This window comes from Hakea prostrata, chromosome 6, assembly GCF_041222555.1.
Source record: "Hakea prostrata isolate BN-2017 chromosome 6, UWA_Hpros_2, whole genome shotgun sequence".
Lineage (NCBI taxonomy): Eukaryota > Viridiplantae > Streptophyta > Magnoliopsida > Proteales > Proteaceae > Hakea > Hakea prostrata.
In genome coordinates, this window is record NC_142605.1 from 1,725,647 (window position 1) to 1,746,202 (window position 20,556).

At 41.8% G+C, this 20,556-nt stretch overlaps 1 protein-coding gene across 1 annotated transcript; it reads right to left on the minus strand.

Moving 5' to 3' along the window:
* Nucleotides 1-17,050: 17,050 nt before the first annotated feature.
* On the minus strand, nucleotides 17,051-17,605 carry LOC149012088 (uncharacterized). Its single transcript, XM_089159062.1, has one exon. The coding sequence runs from the start codon at nucleotides 17,603-17,605 to the stop codon at nucleotides 17,051-17,053; it is 555 nt and encodes a 184-aa protein (XP_089015188.1).
* Nucleotides 17,606-20,556: the final 2,951 nt, after the last annotated feature.

A 20,556-nucleotide genomic window follows, 5' to 3' on the forward strand; every position in this document is an offset into this window, starting at 1 on the left:
GCGGCCGCTTTCGAGGTCTTAGATGGTCTGGAATAGAGAAGCAGGGTTGGAACCTCAATCTCTTTCTTTTGGCTCATTTCTTCAAACTTATGCCAAACCTCAGTTAATTTTTGTTCTTAATTACCCGATTGTTCGACGGAGATGGAGACAGTGGCCTCGTCACCAAAATCGCCCTAACCGGCGTAACATTCAAGGGAACCCTCGTCAAAGGTTTTACCGCTTCCCACCGCAAGGAAAGTTTGGTTGTGGTTTTTAAATCGGAAAGAAAACGAATGCGAAAGTGAAAGGAGTAACTAAAGCAAGTAAAGAAGGCAAGAAATTTGCTGAACTTACTTGTTCACCAGAGTAAAGAGCTTGAAAGCGGGAAGGCAGTTAGGGCACAGAGAAGATGATGACAAGTTTCGAGTTGCAGACGAGAATGAAATTTGAAAAAGCAACGAATGTTTTTAAATAAGCGAGTTAGTAAACACGTGTACGTTCAGGATCAGTTCAGATCAACGATTGAGATCGGGAGACATTTAGAAAAAGCTCAAATGAATCAAATCTGAGTGGATGCTTTGAGGAACCGTTGTTTTAAGTTTAAAACAATGATGGTTTTGGCTGTGACAGACACGTGGCGACTCCCACATGAAAGCTGAAGACGTTTGAGTAACTCGAAGAAAACGATAACGCAGCAGCATTAAATGCGACTTGACATCCAAGAGAACAAGCAGTCATTTGGATTCCTTGTTCGGTGTTCGTGGTTAGTTCAAATCAAACAAGCCCTCGGCGTTCCCGAATGCTTGGCCTGGGGGGCTCGTGATACGGGAAAAATATCATTGAACCGGGTCTAGTCTTGGTTCAACCCTTGACCCCGACCTAGGTTCGTACGAACCGGGTTTGAAGATAGCGTACTAAGGAAGAAACCTTACACAATTAGCAGACAAGCATGAGTCCGAGATTCTCGAGATGGATAACCTCTCAGGAGACGGTTATCAGCATTCACGGGAGTAGACGATCGTGCAAACTTGGATAACTACCACACCCGTAGCATCAAGATCGTGTGATCAAGGGAAGTTGTCCATCGTCCCACTAACGGGTCTAACTGTCAAGATCTAACGGCCACCAGAAGAAGGCTCAAACGAATTCAACGAACATGATTAGAAGGTAAACTCTATATAAGTCATAACCTACGTACGAAGGAGGTGACTGAATCGTATTCCCAGTAATCGTATTCATACTTTAGCTCTGCAATTAGCTAGAGCCTTTGTGATAAGTTCATTAATTGACTTAGCCATCGGAGGTGGACTCTCGACCCCCACGGTCGGGCCAAATTTGACGATTGTTTTGCAGGTCATTCTCCACTGATCTAAGGGCTGAGCAGATTTTGGACGCATCAAATAGCAACTCAACGCGTCATGTAAGACAATGAAAGCTTGGTACTCTCCACATTACTAGACTTATGGGAGAGCCTCTTGCATGGTAGGCACCTCACATCCTGCACCATCATTTATGAGAAAGTTCTCCCATATAGTGAATTTCACCAAACTTATAAGGGGAACAAAAACACATCCATATTGCATGGATCATGATTCCCTACATGCCACACATGATGCATAATTTTTTCTCATACTCTGACTATTGTATCATGCTTCAATTCTCAAACGAGTCCTCTTTGGGTAGGTCCTCAAACATCATCTCATTGACTAGGTGTTAGGGGTAAGGTTACAACACAACCATATTTGTAGGGTATTTTAGTCCATATCATCTTTCATTATCATCAATCTCATCTTGAAAAGTAAAATTCAAAACTGGCAGTTTAGGACTGGCGCTTGTATTGCAGCTTACCTAGCCATGCATTAGTCATCTACTTATTGTGCCACTCATGGTTTAGTGATACCAATCCTCAAGTCCCCTTTTGTGTTGGTTTGGTATCCCTCACCATCCTAGGAGAAATTGATCCTCAAGTCCCCTCCAGTGTTTGTTTGGTATCCCTCACCATTCTAGGAGAAATTGATCCTCAAGTCGCCTCTCGTGTTGCATTAGCACCCCCAATAACCCCCTGGCATACCTAAAGTCCCCTCTCATATTGGTATGCCAGCATTACTTTGTGATCCTTCAGACGTAAACCCCACAAGTAACCCAAACCCATACCACGGGTTGCTCAACCTCAATGCCTTTATCGGTAGGGTGGCAACACTTTTGGATCATCTAACCATAATGTCTAAATGATGCACATGAGCATGTTATAATGCAAAAGCATGTGGAGGCAGTGGCCGTTGCCACCACCCTCCTATTCAATGTATAGATCATGACCCCCCCCCCCCCCGCCATTCTAACATAATCCAAGTGACAAATCAAGTATAACAATTATAATTAAATTTAAATAAGGAAAGAAGATAGAAAATGCATGATTAATAACAATTTCGTATTCACCCTCATAGTATGGCCCAAATGAATGCATGATTTACCTACATCACATCATTGAAATCAAACAATACAATTCACATTCAATAGTAATTCATGAAAATATAAATTCAATCCTAGGCACATCCAATTCCCCTCAACTTGCTATGATGTTTACTTTGGTGAAATTGTAGTCTCACCCTTGGTGCAAACCCCAATTCTATTGCAAAATGCCCTATTGGTGGTACAACAAAGTTAGTACATGTGTATGATTCATTCCCCCCTGCCAAATACATAACTTGTTTTCTAACAGCAGCATCAGCCGATTGATCAATAGCTTGGGTACCAGCCAGCCGATGGGGATATCGGACCAACTCTCAACAACCACCTATGTTGTCATGAATCCAATCTGGATTTTAGGGCTTTTCTTCCTAGTTTTTAATGGGTTTCCCCCCTGAATAAATCCATTAATTCATATTGCAATATTTGTGTTGAAAGCTTTTCTGGCTTTAATTACAACATTTGGGATTCATTATGCCTCGCTCAATACAGAGGATGCTCAATGCAATCCCCAACTGCAAAAACCCATTTATTAACCCCAAATCCTAAATTTAATTGATTTGTTAATGCCTCTACTCTTCACCAAATTTTGGAAGTCATATGGGGAAGTAAGAGGAGCAAGGTTTAGTTGATTTAAACATTTATTGTAGAGACCCAACAATGCTTTGAACTCAAACTTTAATATTTAAGTCCCTTTTGCCTCTAGCCTCCATTTCCCCTACTTCAAGCCTCCAAATGCCCCTAAAATGATTAAGGGTTTTAAGTAGGGTATTAGGACAACTCCTAAGGGCATTTGGGTCCTTTCCGTTCAATTTCATGCAAAAGTTCCAACTCAGTAACTAGTCGATCAATGAAAGCTGGTTGATTACCATCAATTGTTGTCACATCCACCCAGCCGGTACCCTACCAGGTATACCGAGTATGTGATTCCACAGCCCGAAGATCAAGTATCGAGTACCATGCCTCCCACATACGCGATAACACAATCATGAACCATAATAATCAAGGTAAAAGCATATAATAAAAGAAATCATGAATAAGATAAGAATAGATGATCAGAGTGCGGAATAAGATGATACCAAAATGTATATAGAAAATCCAAGAAGAGAGAGAGTGATCAGAAGTCACTTTCTCAATGTCAGCGAAAAGTAGATAATTCAAGTTAAGTTACAGCACCAACATCTAAAGAGTATATCAAAGAGAGTTTAAGTTACAGATCCAGTTTTAAAGAATAATTCAAAAATGTAACACTAAACAAATGATTCCTCTGTCACATATAGTATGTCACACCCATGTCGGGCTAATCCTGGTGCGAAGCATAATCCTCTTTGGTACCCTCACCGTGATCTTCGTAGTAGCCACTACCCTGAGGGTAGTATGTGTGAAACCCAACCCTAATCTTGACCGAGAAACCCTATTGTTGTAGGTCCGAAAACCCGAAGTAAGGCAAGAAGTCAACTATGGGCCATCTCAGTGGAAGACTTGGTGTTTGGCTTAGAATCCATGAGTGTTGATGACAGTGTTCCATTTATGGAAACTGCACCCTGATGAAGATGAAATTAGTTGATGGACTTGGAGTACTATCTGACTTGGTTCAAAGGCAATTCTACATACTAGGTAAGCCACTTGGTGTGTGTGCAAAACCCCTTCAAGTTTGGATTTGATATGAGCCTTCATTTCCCTGTTTTGGATTTGTTGTCCTGATTGGTCGACTCATTGGTCGACTGGGCCAGTCGACCAATCAATCGACCAATGAGATATGTTTTGCTGATTAGGTCTTTGCGTGTCTATTTAAGTCCAATCTCGAGTCTACTTCGTATTTTCTGCCTCCAAACTCCCTGGAACGAACCAAAGCCCTCTTCAAGTCATCTCCTTTGCATTGTTGGTGATTTTCTTGACGGATCTTCATCAAATCTCGTGCATTTACATCAAAAGGTATGTGATCATCCTCCTTTCTTCTTTAGCTTTGATTCTCCATAGTTTTCTTTTCCTTTTTGTTGGAGAACAGTAGAGTTGATGTTGCATCTCTGTTGCAATCCATCACTCTACACATCTTCTCTCTTTTCCAAAGGATTTAAAGCTTGATGGATGATCTTCATCAAGATCATCACTCGCTTTTGAAGGAAACCATGTATTCATCTTCTTTCCTTTTTTAGATTCAATGTTCTTCAACCTTAGATCTGTTTTTCTAGAAGATATATGCATGTTTTTCATGAATTCTTTATCAAATTAGTAATCCATCATTCCATAGTTTCTCGTCCATGAATTTGCCATGATTTCTCCAAGAACCATGATTGATCTAATTATGGTAAGTTTTTGTTTCCTATTTTGTGACATGAAGACTTGATATTATTAGGAGTTTTGAAGTCCTCTATAGACCAATATACTATTCTTGCATATTCCCTCTTGATTGGTGTCTTTTTGAATCACAAAATTCGGATTTTGAATCAGAAATCTTTGATTTTGTCAGCCACTGACTCTATTGGTCGACTGAGTCAATAGACCAATCAATCGACCAACGAGGACAGTAACCTCATATTTGGTCTGTTTTGGATAATTCGATCTCTTTCCTTCTAGGTTTCTTTCCTAATATGATATATATACTTGTTTAGGACTTTCTTTCCAAGTTTAGACAAGATCTTCCTTGATCCCCAAGATTCTTTGCGAGTTATATGAGGTAAGGATAGTTATTTCCTTAATTACATAGATTGCATGATTTATTTTCCATATTTGAGTCTCTTTGATTTATTTCCATAAATAGATTTTTATATTGACTTACTACTGATGCAACTACTTTGATTACAGTAGCATTACTTGTTTATGCTAATTAGTTCATATATGATTTACTTGCCAATTATATGCATGTTGGATTATGTTATTGATTTCTTTCCATATGGGGAGTTACTATATTTGTGAGATGATTGATTTATGGTTGTGAATGATTAGGTATGGTTTGGAAAGGGGAAGTGTCCTTTTGACACTTCTGTCCCTGGACACCTACGGGAATATTATGGGATGTTTCCGGAGATGCCCTTTGGACACCTTCCTAAACTGTTGGTTGACATACCTAGGGCTGTCTAGTAGTGTTTGGCTAGGATGTCCTATTATATTAGACCCTAATCGGAGGGGTATTGAGACCGAACGACCTGTGGTAGCAATGGGGATTCATGGGCGCTCAAGACCGGTAACCAACCCATGAGAGGACAAGAATCACATTTTGGGGGCCATTCATTGGTGGGGTTGCATATGGATAGACTTGGGCTCATGGGCGCTCAAGACCGGTAACCAACCCATGAGGGGACATGAGAGCTTCCCATTTACCATATGTGGATAACCAATAGGGATGATGAGTCCGTAGTCAGGGACTATGAGGACTCTAGTGTGAAGGATACTGGAAAGGATTGCCAGGGGCGAGGAATGGACGTATCTGGATCTGAGTTGAGTTGATGTGACTAAGTAGAAGACTTGCATTTGGCTAGGCTTGAACCCTGACATGCGCCAGTACTTAGACCAATGGTGATGTGAGAGAGCGGTGACCTAAACCCTAGCCATGGAATGTCCTGAGGGATGCCCTACCAAAAGGCGTTGTGTGATGAGACCTTCCCAAAGAAGTACGGTGATATGACTTAAAGCATGTCTGCCAATAGAGACCAGCATATATAGAGTTAGAATCATAATGCATCATATGTTTCATGTCACATTGCATCTTACTTTGCTTTGAAATCCTGCCATTTATGTTATTATGGATTAACTGCCTTACTGGGTTTCTTTTGAAACTCACTCCTTTTGTGCTATGTATTGTTAGATTCCTCTATAGGTTCTGAGTATTATGAGTGCACGTATGAAGAAGCGCAAGGAGAGGAGACATATCTCCCAAGAAGGTGATTGCGGTTATGACAATTACATTGAAGATTCCGCGGGTGGTTATGCTGCGTACGATGCTTAGTCCGACGATAGAGTGGAAGCGCCCTTGCACCATTTTTGAGATTTATAGTTATAGAGATGTTCTCTATAAGATTGAGAACGAATTAGTTACTCATTGTACTTGTTATTGGGATTAGTTTTGATCTCTTTTCCTTTCTTTTGGAACTACTTTTCCGTTGTTGGTAGAGTGAGATTTCCGTCTCAGTTTACTTTTTGATTTTGACATTATTGTTACCTTTTGTACTCTGATGATATTTGACTTTATTCCTTCCTTATTTGGATCTCTCATTTATACTATACACATTGATTATTTATGTTCATGATTATGTTATTGTCTATGTGGGAGGTTGATTACCTCGATACTTGATCTTCGGGGCTGTGGATCACACACTCGGGTATGCCAGGTAGGGTACCAGCTAAGTGGATGTGACAATATGACTCATCATAGGGTGCCTCGAAGGACGAACCATTAGTCTCCTCAAAACCTGCAGAAAAATCTAACAAAACAATTTCACAAAAGGAATGAGTTCAAAGGAACTCAGCAAGGTAGTTAATCCATAATACATAAGCCATATGATACAAGTCATAACATGATGCGAAATAATATGAGACAGATGATGCAAATATGATTCTAACTCTACATATGCTAGTCTCTAGGGTAGACATGCTTTAAGTCATAGCACCATACTTCCTTGGGTAGGTCTCAAATCACTCTTCCCTCAACCATTTGATATCTTGGGTTCTCCGATGGGAATTGGGTCCTGCATCCCTCGAGACAATCCATGGTTGGGGTTTAGGTCACCACTCTCTCACATCACCATTGGTATAAGTATTGGCGCATGTCATGGTAAAGCCTAGCCCAATGCAAGTCATCTACTTAGTCATATCATGTTAGATCCAAATACGTCCATTCCTCGCCCCGTGCGATCCTTTCCGGTATCCTTCACACTAGAGTCACGGATATTACTCACGGACTCATCAACCCTATTGGTCATCCACAAATAGTAGACGAGAAGCTCTCACGTCCTCTCACGGATATGACCCACCGGTCTCGAGCGCCCGTGAGCCCAAGTCTAGCTATTTGCAACCCTACCAACAATGGCCCCTTTTAGGTATCCATAATATGATTTATGTCCTCTCACGGGTTGGTTACCGGTCTTGAGCGCCCATCAAACCATACCACTACCACGGGTCATTCGGTCTCAATACCCTTCCGATTTGGGTCTGATACAACAAGGACATCCTAGCCATACATCTAGACAAGTCCTATGTATGTCATCCAATAATTTGGGAAAGCGTCGATGGACACCTTCGGAGAACATCCCATACTATTCCCTCTGATTTCCAAGGACAAAAATGTCAGTAGGACATTCCTTAATCCCAAATTATACTTATCCAATCACATTCTCAGTTCATCACATCACACATACATGATACATCACCATATTGAAAGACATATCATAACATCGCATGATCAAGTGTATAAGTAAATAACAATAATTAAATAGACATGATATACAAGAGTAAATAAACATGTTGCTACTATTACAAGGTAACTATAGTAGTCATATGATTTCTGAGTACAACTAATAAGCTGAGCCTACTAAGTTGTCAACATCAGGGTATTAATCACATAGTCTATGTCATATGGGTATAACCGTCACTTACCTTAATCGAAGCGAAAATAATAGCAAGTACCACTTAGAATAGTCCCCAACTTAGTGCTTGAACCCTAGACAACATATATGCAACATTGGAGAATGAAACAATCAAATCGGAGATCAAATGGAGCAAAACGAGCAAGTATAGAGTTGCTGTCCTCATCTGGTCGACTGACTGGTCAACTGACTTAGTCGACCAAGCAGTCAACCAAGATGAACAGTAACGAGCTGAATAGTGAATTTGGCCCGAAACCAATCTTCCGGGGCTTGGATCTATCCGAAACTTGGAGGGATTGATTATAGCAACATAAGAACCCTATACAATAAATATTATCATGATCCAATGGTCCAATTAGGAATACTCAAATTGAAACCCTATGTTCTATATGTTGAACATCAAGAATTGTAATGGAATTTGTTGCAATGGCAAGGAATGATGGGGAATCAGCTAAGGAAGTGATAAGAACTAGATTAGAATCATAAACCAATAATAAATTAGATCTAGCATACATCTACACATCAGTTTAGATCAAAGAACAAGTTGAAATGAAAGGAATCATGGAAATGCAATGCTAGTCGTTGAAATGGAAGAATAGCATAGCAAGACTAGAAGGAAAACAATGGAAATGAAAGGGGAAACACATGACCAAGTGTTTGCAAGGTTGCAGCACTTTAGCCATGGTCTCAATAGCAAGAAAGAGTAGAGGAATGAGTAGAATAGAGGATGAGATGGAGAAATCATACCTTGAGGAAGCAATGGAGATGGAATGCAATGATTGAGGCCAATATTCTTCACCAACTTCAAGAAATGGCTTTGGGAAGGTCACTCCTCGTTCTCTGGAGTCCAAATGATTAGCGTAGGGTTCTATTCACGAGGTCCCAATAAGTAGGCTTAAAATAATCAAGAATTTTGGAATTTTCGCATTTAATAATCTGCTGGTCGACTGGGCCAGTTGACCAAGCCTGAACAACAACTTCAGACAGGAATTGGAAGTCCAGACTAATCCAAATTGAGTTGGGTTTTCTCCTACAAGTTAATCAACAAGTTTAGATTAGAGAAATACCTTCAAAACGAGATCGGAAGCGCATCACGTACTTCAACTAAGCTTCCCCCTTTCTAGGTGCAGTTTCTCACTGAACACTAACGGTGTATCCAATTAAGGGGCATCACTGTCAATATCCATAGGCTCTGAGTCATACACTGAATCTTCAACTATGAGGGCTCACAAGTCCCTTCTTCCACTACTCCAAGTCTTCAGACCTACATCCAACAAGGGATCCGAGTCGGGTCAGGGTTAGGATAGGGTTGGATTTCACAATTGTCATTTGTTTGACATCAATAGAATTTAACCCTTGCTCACTATTTGGACCATAACTTCCGTGATACTGAACCAAGTGACTTGATTTTTTTTGCATTTGTTCTTAGACTTTGATGTGTCTCATTTTTGATCTTGGTTCCAACTAAGCTGCACTAACACTTGAGTGCCTTCCCTTGCCTAGAGATGATGACTCCTGCAAGAAAGGTCAAATGCGGGCCAGCTAGGATGTCAGGTAACCACCTCCAATGGCTAAGTCAGACAGTGATCAAGTTAAGGTCCCGTGCAAGAGCTGCACAGGAGTTTGCTAGAAATGAGTTCGTGTCTTACCGGAGGGGTGAGTCTTTGTTTAAATAGTATGTAGGTTAGCTTTTCGATTGTAGACAGGCTTCCCAGATGATGGCCTCCCAATCAGCCCTGAATAGGCTCCCTCGTCGATTGTCCCACCTAAACATCTTCGGAGTTGACCTTATGTTTTGGGTGGTATTGCCATACAGGTTCGGCGTAGATGGAGCCTTCCATCCGTGTGATCAGCCAAAATCCCGACTGGCTTACCAATGGTCGGGTCCACTCCTAGTCGGGTGAAATCATCCCGTATCACTATCCCCCTATCTTGTGCGATGACTGTGATGGCGTCATGCGGGGTAGCATTCCGGGACGTGTTTGAGATGAGTATTTGGTTGTTCCCGTCTTAGTGGGTTAACCGTTATGATTGAGTTTTCCCAGGTGTTGCACCTAGTCTGGCATTGCCACGTCATGCTTCAAAGTGGGTAGTCATATAACGGCCTCGAGAAGTTCAAACAACTCTTAATTTGGATCATTGATCTTATTGCTTCTTAATCGTTCGATCAATATCATCTCCTCTTCTTCTTGTAGCATAAATACCCCCTTTCCATCTTTGTTTCATTCCATCGCTTTCATCGCTCTCGACCAAGATCCCGACTAGCTTTTTGCATTCAATCTAGCTTTTTCTTTCATCAATAAGTTTACTTTTCCCGATCATGATTATGAAGGGTGGTTTTATGTATATACCTAGTGTTCCCGTCCCCGAAGAGCGTGAGAGAAAGCGTCACGCCCATGGGGGTTATGTTAGTGAGGGTGATAATGATCACACGAGAGCTACTAACCTCAAGGGGGATCGTCTGAAGGATTTGCATGAGCAATCCTCGAATGATGAGTCCGGTCGTTCCTCGAGTGACAGTCCTTTTGATGACGACCCGAGGGCTTATATGGAGATTGTTGAGATGGCCCGTACACTAGCTTCTGGTGAACAGGTGGGTCCATCTTCTGTCCCGACTGCAAAAGTCCCGGTTGCGGAGGTCCTTGATGTGGTCTCTCAGGATGTTTCTGAGTCTGAGGATGAGTCTGAGTCTGCCACTCTTTCTGTTTCTGCTCAGAGTACTCTTCTCCCAAAATCAACAGCCACTTCTTCCCTATGATCCTCCTACGTCTACTTCTCGAGTCGTCCCTTCCCTATCAAGGGATTCTCTAGGTCCGCCCTTTTAACATCCGAGTGGGTTCCAGGGTGCCATCCCCCATAAGCCGGATAGGAAAAAATTAGATGTCAGGGCTTTGGCGTTAGCTAAGGCTCAGACCCGGACCCTTGACATGTTGACTATGTTATGAATACGTCGGGGCTTGAATTTTACCTGTGTTCTCTTTCCTCCACTGATCCTGATAGATTTCTTTCTTGTTTTTCCACTTTTGATGGTTATGAAGTTTGCCTCCTGGGTGATAAGGATTGGGTGAATGATCCCCCAAGTGATTTTTACCCCTTATATTACGATGCTTTCATCAGGGGATTTCGTCTCCCTTTGCATGAGCTTTTTGTTGATGTACTGAACCATTTCTCTCTTAGCTCGACCAATCTGAGCCCGAATAGTTGGCGCAACATTATCGGGTTTGCTGGTTTTTGTTATAATCTGGACGTTGTCCTAACCTTTCGATTATTCCATACATTTTTCATGTTGCACCCCAATACTCAGCAAGGTTGGTTCTAATGGCCAAAAGGTTGTCTTCTTCCTTAAGATTCCAAGGAAATTTTATTAAGAGAGACACTCTCCCGTCCACGACTAAAAAGTGGAGGGATTTTTATTTGTTTTTCCGTCTTGCTTCTACCAAGCCCTTTTTTATTGACTTCCAAGAGAGGACAAGGAAGGAGGTCGACTTGTTGAATGCCTCGTTTGGTCTAGATCCCGAGGAAGAAGATATAGTCGGGAGGATCAATCGAGTTGAAGGGGACATGTTTGATGTCCATGGGTATTCCATGTAATATGAGTCTGTCCTCCAGTTGTGGGGTTTTGCCCCAGGTGAGCCCTTCGTTCATATTTATCTTTTTCTTATGCATTATATTTTCTGACCTGATCATCTTACTCCGTTGTATAGTATCTAAAGAGGTTCCCATGAGTGATCTCTTGGCTGCCTTGAGCGGGGCCATGTCTCTTGCCCGGGCAAGGAAACCGGCCTTCAAACCAAAGGCTCCCTCTGCTCTTGCTGCTGCGGCCAAGTCTTCTGTGGCCGTGGTTCAATCTTCTGTGGCTGCGGTCGGGACTATAAAGAGTCCCAAGAGAAAAGTTGCTTTCATAGCCCCTAAGGGAGGAGTGGAGCCAGTTGGATACCTACCTCGGGCAGCCCCGACCAAGAAAGTGAGGATCTATGAACCCGACTCCCGCATTGGGTCTTCTAGTGCTTTCGTCCCTCATTGGGACTTGACAGACCGGGACTCGGTCTTTGGTGATCCGGCCACAGCCCAACGTTGGGTTGAAAGTGTGACTCTTCTAGCCAACCGGGAGTACTTGAAGAATGCCTGGGAAAAGGTTAGATCGCTCCAGGCCAAGAAGGAACTTGATGTAGTCCAAGCACAAGTCACTTCTCTAATAAAGGAGAAGGTTGATGTCTCCAAAAGCAAGGTGAAGTATAAGGAAAAGGTCAAATCGCTTGAGAAGAAGCTTGGAAAGGCTACTGAGGATTTGGACAGTGCCAGGACCCTCCTGGGTGAGGAGAAGGAGAAGAATGAAAAGTTGAGGAATACGGTCGAGGAATTGAGGGCCAGTTCGTCCGGGAGTTCTTCCGACTCCAAGAGGAAGGTGATGGAGGATTACTTCCAGACTCTTGAATTCAAATCTTTGAAGTTGCCTCTCTTAACTTCTACTTTCAGGAGGGGATGGGCCACGCCTTCAAGTTTGTGTTGGAGCAGACATCCATTCCGGATGTGACGAAGCTGTCCGGGTTCCTTGACCCAAAGTTGTATGACAAACTCCAGATTCCCCAGCCCAAGGGTCTTCCTGAGCTTTCTATCTTGGAGATTTCAAATCCCATGGACTTCATAGACCCCCTTCCCCAGAGGATGCTGATGAGGAGCCTACTGAGACAACCCAAGCTGAAGGTGGTGGGACCCCGAGTGACACCGTTGTTGACACTAACGTGCCAAATGAAGGTCTCCTGACTGAGCAATCCATTGAGACGGGATCCTCCCTGAGTCATTCCTTGAAGGTTGATTGAAGCACTTGGGGGAGGATGCGAGTGACAATCCAAGACGGCCGACAGCTCGTTGGTAAGGTCATGGCTTTAGATCGGCACATGAATCCTGCTTTTGGCGACTATGAAGAGTTCGGAGATGCTTCAATATGTCAATCCTTGGGTATTTTTTGTATTTAAGGCTTGTAATTTTTGTGCTTGAGTTGCTCAGGTTGAATATGTAATTCTCAAGCATGTAAGTCCCGAGTTGTTGCAGTCGAGCATATAAGTCGCTAGTTGTCGTAGTCGAGCATGTAAGTCCTAAGTTTTTGTAGTTGAGTTTGTATTCCCGATTGCTCTTTGTGAATAAAACTTTCGACTAAGTATTTAGCAACTTATCTATTCCCAACATTTAAGTCTCATATGTTGATTGTTTTCTGATGTAACATTGTGACTCACTTGGGAGGAAGATGTAGAAGTAGAAATTTTTCTAAGTATGCTAAGTCCTCCAAAGAGGTGCAAAGAATATGACCGGGGTGTCTCCCGAATTAATGTACTTGTTTGTACTTTGTCCTCAAAAGAGGTGCAAAGGATATGACCAAGGTTTCTCCCGGATTAATGTACTTGCTCGTACATTGTCCTCAAAAGAGGTGCAAAGGATATGACCTAGGTGGTTCCCGAATTATTGTACTTGTTTGTACATATAGTCCTCAATAGAGGTGCAAAGAATGTGACCGGGGTGCTTCCCGAGTCACTGTACTTTCTGCGTGTAGTCCTCAATAGAGGTGCAAAAGATATGTAATTGAGATAAATCTGGTGGCAAGCTCGGGAAGTAGAAATTTATTTTTGAAAAAGATACAAAACTAATGGTAGAACCTTCTCAAATTGGTGGAGTTCCATGATCCGTCAATTGGTTTTTTTGTTGTTGGCTCCTTCACTTGGTATGCTCCCGGATTTGTTTCTTTGTCAATAATGTAGGGACCTTCCCAGGTTGGGCTTAGCTTTCCTTGATTTCTGGGGTTCAAAGCCCCTTTTGTTTGTAATACCAAGTCTCCCAATCTAAATCTTCGGCTTTTCACTCGGGAGTTGTAGCATTAAGCTACCCTTTCTTGGCAGTTGGTTCCTGTGATGAGCCATTTCCTGAGTTTCTTACAAAAAATCTAAGTTCGCTTTTAGACCTTGCTCATTTTCCTTCTCGTCAAAAGTTTGGTATCGAATGTGTCACACCCACCCGCCGGTCTCGGTTACCCGCCCGACACCCGTGGGAGTGATCCGTCATAGGATCCATGGTTTTAGTCTATCAATAATAATAAATGCAAGTAAAGACAATCATGAGCAAGAATATGTTAAATATTAAATAAAAGGATTACAGGAGTCCAAATACTCCAATAAAATAATCAAGGAAAGAATAAATAATCAAGATGAAAATGAATCAGCAGAAGCAATCAAAAAGAGTTATATGATTTTCTTTCCATATTCTTTCTCTAAAGCTAGATAATGTTTTTCATGAATTTCTAGAAAAGGGGTCCTCCAGTTCTTCTCCATTTGGTGAGCAAACTGCCTGGCAACCTGTCTCCTCTGCCCATCAATGGGTGCTATAAGCGCATTCCATGCACTCACAGGAGCTCCCGCACTGGCTATCTCCATTTCCCATTGTCGGTGCCACATCTTCTTCATACGGGAAGGTTCTTTCATGGGAAACCAATCCATCTTCCGGCATATATCCTCCATCTGTACAAGCTAATAAAACATAGACAAATAAAGGAAGGAGTTCGGAGAACTCAGTAAAAACAAACAATAATTCCCATCCATATGTCAAACCAATCAGAAATGCATATATGATATGTATGAGTGCAAAGTATGAATACCGCTAAGATCTAACTATGCAAGTCTCTAACAGTTGACATGCTTTAAGATATAACATCAACCCTCCTTTGGGTAGGTATAGTCACTCTGATCCAGCAAGGACTGGTTACCTCTATAGGGATCCTGGGTAAAATGGAAAGTCCACACCTGGCTCTCAAACCATGGCTGGGGTTAAGTCAACACTCTCTCACCACGACCATTGGCAATGAGTATTGGCGCATGTTGGGGTTTCTAATCCAATGCAGGTCATAATGGTAACATACTACATGAAGTCCAGATACATCCCCTATGGCACCAACCAACTCGGTTTAGTATCCTTCGCAACCTAGGAATGAGAACCCTCACGAACTGGTTACCGCTATTGGACTCCATTCCATTATCCTATGGTCATTCACATATTGTTGGGGCGGAATGCTCTCATGACTCCTCACGACACCTAGTCAGTTCCTTGGACGTCCATGAGCCTAACCCTAACATATGCAACCTTACCATTTATATGACCAACAGTGGACCAACGTCACATCACTGTCATCACGGGTCATCCAGTTTCAATCCCCCTACCAAAAGGGTAGTAGCATGTGGGGTACCTAGCCATGCAACTCTAGACTCTACCTAAGAATGTCATCCAGTAGTCATGACAGTGCTGGAGACATCAGCAGGCATGTGTCCCATACCACAGCCTTCTGATATCCCAAGCTAAGATATCCCAATGGAATACCCCTTCCATCAGAACCACAAACCATCAACCATTATCATATCATATTCATAATCAACAAAGTATAAGTAAAGACAGTACAAACAACAAGCATATAATAAGATTAGCATGCTAAACAAGGTTACAATAGCATATGAAATGAAAGAACAATAATAAAGACAATGGACTAGCATGTTTAAGTCATTTCATAAAGATAGGATTGTATGTCCTTACCTATAATTATGTAGAATTCCTCTAACTTGCAAACCAGGAACAATTATAAGACTTCTATTTGAAATAGAGAACACCTATATACAGGGTTACAATAAGGTATAAGTCGAATGAACCAAATTGGATCAAAACCAAAAGTCATTTGGTCACTGGAAACCAGCCGGTCGCTTGGGCCGGCCGATTAGGCTGAGCGACTGCCACTAGTGACCGCCCCTAAAAGAGAGAGTTTCAATCTGAAACTCAAGCTTCTGATCATCCGATTTCAATCCAAATATTGGATGATCATAGTCCAAATTTCAAATCTATCACTCCCATAACCATGGGTGATACTAAACCTAACCAATGACATCAATTTGGTTATCCAGAATCCTCCCTCTTGATTAGATCCGCCCTTTTCATGAAAGCAAGGTTTCGTTTTCGGATCTGATCTCACCAAGATCATCAAAAAGGTAGACAATGCAATAGAAGGATCAAGAACAACCAAAGAGGAACACTAATCTACTTTTATCATAGCTTAAAGTGAAGTATGAGTGAACAGGGAATCACTTACCTCAACCAGATCAGCTATGAAGGACAGTAGAACCTTCTGGAACAATGACAGCACTTCAAATCACCTTCCTAGCACGTCTCCACAGTCGTCTAACCTCCAAAAAAAAGTAATCCCGAATATAATATTCGTAAAATAGGCGAGGGTTACTATTTATAGGAGTCTGTGGGAAAATTAGGGCAAAACCCCACAACCAGGACCAAGTGGTCGCTTGGGGTGGTCACTTGGTCTAATCAACCACCACTAGCAACTGCCCCCAAGTATATTGCTATACAAGGGTGCTTTGCTCAGGGGGTTGATGTCCAAGTACAACCTAACCCTAATGGACACATGGGGGAGGTCTTACCTTCATTCCGGACATCTTCAGACATCACTTGCCTTCACAGAAGTCCCACTACCAAGCAAGGCAAGCTCTTTATCAAGAGAATCCAAATCCATGGGTTCAGGGTATGGATCATGGACTTCTATCCGGACACTACACAGATTTACCCGGCTAAACCTTTGGGTTCTCGGACCTGCAATACGGATCCCGGGTTAGAAATACGGGGGTTGTTATAGAATGGACCCGGCCAGAACTTCAATCGGAGCTAATGCTCCAGTGTTGTATGCTAGGCGGAATAGTGTTTCTCCTGTGGGAGCTCAGGTCGTCATCCGGTATGACCATAAGATGCTTGGGAGCTCTTCGACCCACAGTGTCCAACTATCTTCCAACCTCTTCTTCATCCCATCCAGCAAAGTTCTATTTGTGACCTCAACTTGTCCGTTATGTTTTGGGTAAGCAACTGAGGAGCAACGGTGTTCAATGTGATATGTTTCGCAAAATGTCTTGAATCCCGATCCCTCAAATTGTTTCCCATTGCTGGTTACCAGAATCCGAGGGATTCCTAACCTGTAGATGATTTTTTCTTCTTCAGACTTTTTCCATTTGTTTCTTTGTGATGGAAGCTAAAGATTCAGCCTCAACCCATTTCGTGAAGTAATCAATGGCTACGACGAGATATTCCCGATTCCTTGAGGCTTTTGGCAACTTCCCGACTATGTCCCTTTCCCACATAGCAAAAGGAGTCGGGCATAAGATTGGGAATAGTGGTATTGCTGGTCCCTTTGGGACATTGGCATGTTTTTGGCATTGCTTGCACTTACGGACGTACTTAATGGCATCTTGTTGCATGGTTGGCCAGTAAATTCCTAACCTCATAATTTTTTGTGCCAGTGCCTTCCTACCCATGTGGGCGCCGCATATGCCTTCATGTACTTCTGCCATTGCGTAATTAGCCCGGGATGGTCCAACACATCTTAGGAGTGGTTTGGAGAAAGATCTTTTATATAAATGGCCATCTAAGATGGTGAATCTTGCCACCTTGTTCTTGATTGTTTTGGCCTCCTTAGAATCAGCCGGGAGTGTACCATCTTTAAGATAAGATACGAGTGGGGTAGTCCAATCGGGCTCTTGCTCGATCTCCATGACTTTGGTTTATTGTATGCTTGGGGAATCCAGCTCTTCTATGTAAACTGCTGATCCAAGTTTTTGTAACTAGCCATGGAGAGTCGCGAGAGTTCATGTCACACCCCACCCAGCCGGATCCAGTCATACCCGAATACCCATGGGGTGATACATCGCAAGACCTAAGTTCATGGACAATTTCATACAACATGTGATATAGTAAAATCAAACGGACAAAAATAAATCAAGTTTCTCATATAAAGTTATCAAATATGAAATAATGATTACAATCATCCATTACCTCAAATCAAAAGGTATAACATCAGAGTTTTAAAAAGAAAAAAAGGATAATTTTCTTCGCAATGGAAAATAAACTAGTCTAATTTCCTAATGGAATCCAAACCCAAAAGAATAGTCTTGACACTGGCATGAAGCTCCATACACGTCCACTTCTTCTTTGGTCACTCCTTCAAGAAGATATGTCAACAACGAATCTTCCATTTGGAAGAAGTCCTCATAACCTGCAGTAGATTCTAATAGAAAAAGACATATAAAAAGGAATGAGTTCAACAGAACTCAGTGAGATCAACTCAACATCATATCATGCATTCATTCACAACATTCTACACCACACATATAACATGAATATTGATAATGTAATTAATGACATTGATATGATATATGAATGATTATGATACTATGCTCCTAACTCTATCATGAAGTCTCTATAGTAGACACGCATTAAGTCATACACCAATCTTCTTTGGGCGGTCTCAGTCACTCTTCCCTCATGGCACTCAAGCACGTCTATTGTGTTCTCCACAGTTGTTGGGTAAAGTACTACCAAGCCATGGTTGGGGATTAGGTCACCGCTCTCTCACATCACCATTGGTATAAAATCTGGCGCATGTCAAGGACAATCCTAGGCCCAATGCAAAGTCATACGGTCTCGTACTACATGTGGTATAGATACTTCCCCTATGGCACCAACCAACTCAATTCAGTATCCAATATTTCCCCTCATGCCTAGTGCCTGTTGGTTCAATACTTTCCCACCTAGGAATGGAATCCTCAACGGGAGGCATCTGTTGGACCCATTCCTTAACCCAATGGTCATCCACATATAATGGACTAGATGCTCTCCATGTCCTTTCATGGGTTGGATAACGGTCTTGAGAACCCAAGAGCCTTTATCTATTATATGCAACCCTACCTCTCTATGATGATAGTGGGCTTGTTTGGCACACAGGACCCAACCACTAATATCACGGGTTAACCGGCTTCAATACCCCTACCGAAAGGGTAGTAGTACTCATGAGGTCACCTAACCAAACATTTCAAGACATGCCCTAGATATGTCAACCAACAATCAAGGAAAGCGCCAAGGGCACCATAGGAATGCATCCCATACCACATCCTCTGGTGTCCAATGACAGAAATGCCAAAAGGGCATTCCCCATTCCCCAATCACAACCTAAGCAATCATATAAGGTCTAGGGCAATGGGTGAACCCACAACCCTAGTTTGCAACATAAAATAAAAGGAGTAATTTAATTCATATCATCCATATATTTTCATATCAATAATTTAAGTAAAAGAAAAACTCAATCCATTCAATCTCATCCATCTCATATATTCTCATATCACCATTCAAAGAATATTAAAAATTAGAAGCAAACTTATTTTCTTACCTTTCAACAGTCACATACATAATCACAAGATAATACTAAAGCAATGCATGATATCAATAATGAAAATTAACTAACATCATTATACATGTAATATAAGGTTAAGTATATTCCTCACCTTCCAACTAGATTCCTTTCTCCAAAGATCAGTAATTCCTTCTCATAAGAAGGTAACAAGAAAAAATAAACCTAATCATCATGCAAGAGAAATAATTATCACAAATTAGAGTCAATTTGGGTTTCAAAGAATATCCCAAAATCTTCCCACAAAAACCCAAATCTGAAAACTAGGTTAAAAAGGGTAGTTCTCAACCTCACTAGTGAATGATCTCTAATTCGCCACTAATTCGCCACAAAACTTTGGGAAAGTCTAATTGCCAATAAAAAAAATCATATGGGTACCTACAATTTTATCCAATTTGACCAAGATAAAAAAGTTCCAATTTGGCTCCCCTAAATCACCCGTGGGTGACTCGGAGAGTCAAAATGAAAAATCTTTCTCAAAGTGACAAACCATTACTCTCATACTCAAGGAAGCATCAATACAAGAAAAGATGAGCATCCAAGATACCTAACACTCTTCATTTTCAAGATCCCACAAAAAAAGAGAAGAGAAAAACCTACAAAAATATGTTTAAGAGAATGATTAAAGAAATCTCACCTTTCTTAATGTTTTCGCGAAGATTCGAATCACAAAACACCTTCGGAAGGATGGGAACACTCTTCTCCTTGGTTTCTCCTCTTCCCGCAGCCTCAAACTCATTCTTGCATAAAGAAATGCGGTTATGGTTGAGTTAAAACATAAAATAGGGCTTAAAAACCCGGAATTCCGTCTTTTGTCCCTAAACAGAAAATGGGGTGGGGAGGGGGTTGGCTCACCCAACCGGTCCATGGTTGGACCCCCAAACGAACTCTGAATTCAGTGATTTTTGGCTTGTTGGAAAGGTCTTTCAACGATCTTCGATTTGTTACCTTATTTGTGTCAATCAGAGTCTCCAGAGCCGATCTATGGAAGTTCCAAAATCACCCTTTTTACACCATCGTGATTAATCTTCTCTCTTCACTTAAACTCTCGGAGAGTTGTTGAGTCATCACAAGGGTCATCCACCAACATTGGTTCCATTTCCAATCCTTTGGGCTTGACTTGAATGGCCCACAATTGTCACCAACTCGGGGCCCGGGTTCGCGGTCTTGAAATCACGGGTTAAAGGGGTAGAAATCTGGGGGATTTCACAGTTCATCTGCTTCTTCATTTTCTTTCCTAGGTATTTGTTTAAAAACTAC

Excerpts from the sequence above, each read along its gene's own strand:
- LOC149012088 (XM_089159062.1), bottom strand. The coding sequence starts at position 17,605 with ATGGAGATCGAGCAAGAGCCCGATTGGACTACCCCACTCGTATCTTAT.